Genomic DNA, 3,706 nt, shown 5'->3' with positions numbered 1-3,706 from the left:
GTCATGCAGTTGGCATGCAATGCTTCATAAATCATGCTTGGAAGTTCAAACCTTCATTACTTCCATTATTAGATTTCCCTTGTCATTTCTGTGTAGGAGAAGAGATAATTAGGCCACATAATTCATTATTTTCTTTTCAGTCTAAATTTTTTCCCAATGTTAGTTTGCTTTGTACATGATGTAAATTTAATAACAGTTTCATGGAAACAGGCAACGTGGTATGAAGAGAGAAGTGGTCCTGAATCAGGAGACCAGGTTCAAATACAGGTATTTCCATATCAGTATGTGCTCATATTGGTGAAATCACAGTTTGGAGCTAAAAAAATTTACAGAAAACAAGTCTGTCTAATTTAAATAATATTTTAAAAATATGGGCCATCTACAAACAGTGAGTCTGATCCAAAAAAGTTGCTGGGAAAAAAAATTTTCGGGGGGTGTATGTGTGGGGGTGACTTTGAAACCCACTTAGAAATCCCATTCTGGGGTGGCCAGGTGGCTCAGCGAGTAAGAGCACCGGCTCCAGTGTCGGGATGACCTGGAGATCGAATCCCAGGCTCAGACACTCAGCACAACACCCAGAAATAACTGGCCATGTAACCTTGAACAAGTTACTTAACCCCGATTGCTTTAAAAAATAATAATAATAAATAAAAGAAATCCCATTCTGATGTCGATAAGACAGGTCTATGTTTACACTCACAAATAAACTTCATCTTTGGATAATCCATAGTCTGTCCACGCTTTTCATTCCTGTAAATATTTTAGAAAATTGAGAGCTGCTCCTACACCTAGATTTGTTTTAAGTTTATGTAATTCAAAACTTCTACACTGTTTTTTTTTTCAAAATTGGATATTGAAGATATTTTGAAATTTCTTTTAGTATACCTTAGGAGAAAACATGGAGATGCACAATATGACCATCCAGCACAATGTCTCCAATGGAACCCTAGAAAGCCCGGCCCACTGTGATGACCACTGCAGGAAGGTTCTGGCCACACTCTACAGCATAGTGTTGTTAGGAGGTGCAGCTGGCGTAATCCTGATGTCTCAGGTCTTGTTGCACAGGAATTCCCAGTCCATTATCACCATCATCATCGCCAACATCATCGTGCTACATTCCATCCTGCTGCTCAGTCTTCCATTTCGCCTCAATTATTACTTTCTGTTGAAGTGGAAGTTTGGATGGTTCACCTGCCGGGTCGTCAGCAGCATGGTATATGTCCATATGTACTTCACCTTTGCTTTCTACGTGACCATCATTGTCACACGTTTACTCATTTACTTTAAAAGGCTCCCCATGCAGGAATTACAGAAGTTCCATGCAGTAGCCTTGAGCGTTGCCATCTGGCTGGTGGGAATGCTCATTTTCTCCCTGATTTTTCTGTTCCAATATGGCACCCATACAGAGTCCTCTCAGCATCACTGTTTTCAGTTCTACCAGGAACTCAACCGCACATCAGTGGTCGTTGTGAATTACTGCATGATTGGCATTCTCATGGTGACAGTCTTGGTCCTCTCCCTGATTCAGTTGGTTGTCATCGCACAACTCACAAAAACTCTCTGGCCTGGCATGTTTACACACCAAGAGTTCCGAGCTCAGATCAACAGTTTCTTTTTCCTGCTGGTGATCGTTGTTTGTTTCCTACCACATCATGCCTTTCGGGTTTTCTTCATTCAAAATTATTTCCAGAATAAAAAACCCGAGTTAATTCTCTATGGTGAAGTTTTCAAGGCTCTAACGACTGTCTGCTGTCTGGACATGTTGTGTTTCATAGGCGGACTGGTCCATTGAATGCTTGTTTTGATTTACCAGAAATGTCATTTTTTAAGAGCTTACATTTTGAGAGAAGCTCCAGATTTAGAAACGCTGTGTCAACATGAACCTTCACCCTTTTGCTTCTCCAAAGAAGCTAACAGCAGTCACTGGTCCCTCTTCTCACCCTTCCATCTTCATGATGTGGCCCAAGGTAATTTATATAACTTTGCCTTGAAGGATAACAGAAGACAAACAAGCCAATGAAAAAGAGAGTGAGAGGGTTCTCCCCGGAAAATACTGAGGAGGTGTGCTGACTCCTGGATGGTCCCTGCCTTGAGCATTGGGAGAAGGAGGGTAGATGTTACACACTCACCTTAAGTCAGTGACAATTAGGAAGTGAAAGCAATGACAGCCCAGAGTTGTCCTGATAATAGTCAGCATTTATATAGTGCTTTCAGATTTGTCAAGTGCTTTCAAATATATTGAATTTTCTGCTCCTGACCCCACTGGAGGTACACCAAACATCAAAGTTGCCAAGTTATACCTGGTGGGGGTGAATAAGCCAGATAAATGCAGGGGCAAAGGTCTCCATTCAACTGCCCATTGCACATCTCAAGCTAGATGTCCCATAAACACCTTCAGCATGTTCACAACTGGACTCACCATCTTTCTCCTTACACCCTGCATCCCAGGCACCACCATCCTCCCTGACACCCAGATATCGTCCACTGCTCATTCTGTTCACATCCAGACACCGCCAAGTTTGTTCATCTCTACCTTTAGCAACATCTCTGCCACAGACCCCTTTCTGTCCTTGGGCATTGTGCCCACCCTGGGGCAGGCCCTCATCATTTCATTCCTGGACTATTAGAATAGCCCTGGGGGAGGGTCTGCCAGCCTCTCCCATCCATCTTCCATTTAGCTGTCAAACTGGTCTTTCTAAAGCACAGGTTTGAGATACCACGTCCCATCTCCTCTCTTCAGGAAACTCCAGTAACTCCCTGTCACCTCCAGGATCAAGTGTAAAACCCTCAGTTTGACTTCATAACCCACCCACATCTTTCCAGTTTTCTTACCCATCTCTCCCCTTCAGTGTGCTCTGTGATCCAGAGATGCTGTCCTTGGTACCTTTCCTTTCCGTGCATTTTCCCTTGTTGTCCCCCAAGCCTGGAATTCTCTCCCTCCTTCACCATCTCCTGACTGCCTGCAAATTCCAGCTAAAATCCCATCCTAGAGAAGAAAACTTCCCAATCCTTCTTTTTGCTAGCGCCTTTACCTTGAATAATCTCCAATTTATCCTGTTTCTATCTTGTCTGAACATAGTTGTTTACATGTTGTCTCTCTCATTAGAATATAAGCTCATTGAGGGCATCCTTAGCATTTAGCACAGAGCCCAGCACATAGTAGGCATTTAGTAAATGCTATTGGCTTCACCTGACATTTTGTGTGTTTCTTTTTTTTCTAGAATAACCTGTTTCTTACCCTGTGACTCATAGTAGCCTTGACTTTAGTGGGGGCTCTCTCTCCTCAAGGTTTGACTTTCTGCATCCATCACCAGCTATAACTCGAGTCTCGCCTTCTTTCCTCATTTTGCAGCAGATTTTCCCATCAGGTGATGAATGTAATGAAGCTATAAGCTTCATCTTTGGAGCTCCCCTAGGGCATCGTCCCAGGGTACCCATGGAAGAGCCAAAGACCCTTCTTCTCTTAAGCCTGCACTGTCATGAGAGAGATAGGATAAGCCAGTATTTCTGTCTTATGGCAATGATTCCCCTCAGAAGAAAGAAAAAGACCCCCATAACTTCAACTGCATTTATAAATATCTTGAGCTTTAGGTCTTACTTAGGGCAACCAGGAGACTTACTAGCTGTGTGACCCTGAGCAAGTCACTTCACTCTGCCTCGGTGTCCTCATCTATAAAATGAATGGAGAAAGAAATGGGGAGCTTTG

The 3,706-nt window shown here is 43.0% G+C and overlaps 1 protein-coding gene across 1 annotated transcript; it reads left to right on the top strand.

The window, feature by feature from the left end:
- The first annotated feature begins 729 nt into the window (after nucleotides 1-729).
- On the top strand, nucleotides 730-1,970 carry LOC138158476 (probable G-protein coupled receptor 141). Its single transcript, XM_069084555.1, has one exon. It carries the CDS (start codon nucleotides 899-901, stop codon nucleotides 1,790-1,792), a length of 894 nt encoding a protein of 297 aa, XP_068940656.1. The 5' UTR covers nucleotides 730-898; the 3' UTR covers nucleotides 1,793-1,970.
- The last annotated feature ends 1,736 nt before the right edge of the window (nucleotides 1,971-3,706 follow it).

Source organism: Petaurus breviceps, unplaced genomic scaffold (genome assembly GCF_028583685.1).
Source record: "Petaurus breviceps papuanus isolate PSGF00001 unplaced genomic scaffold, PetGlider_PUasm1.0 174, whole genome shotgun sequence".
Lineage (NCBI taxonomy): Eukaryota > Metazoa > Chordata > Mammalia > Diprotodontia > Petauridae > Petaurus > Petaurus breviceps.
This window is presented reverse-complemented; position numbering and strand designations above follow the sequence as displayed.

Excerpts from the sequence above, each read along its gene's own strand:
- LOC138158476 (XM_069084555.1), top strand. The coding sequence starts at position 899 with ATGGAGATGCACAATATGACCATCCAGCACAATGTCTCCAATGGAACC.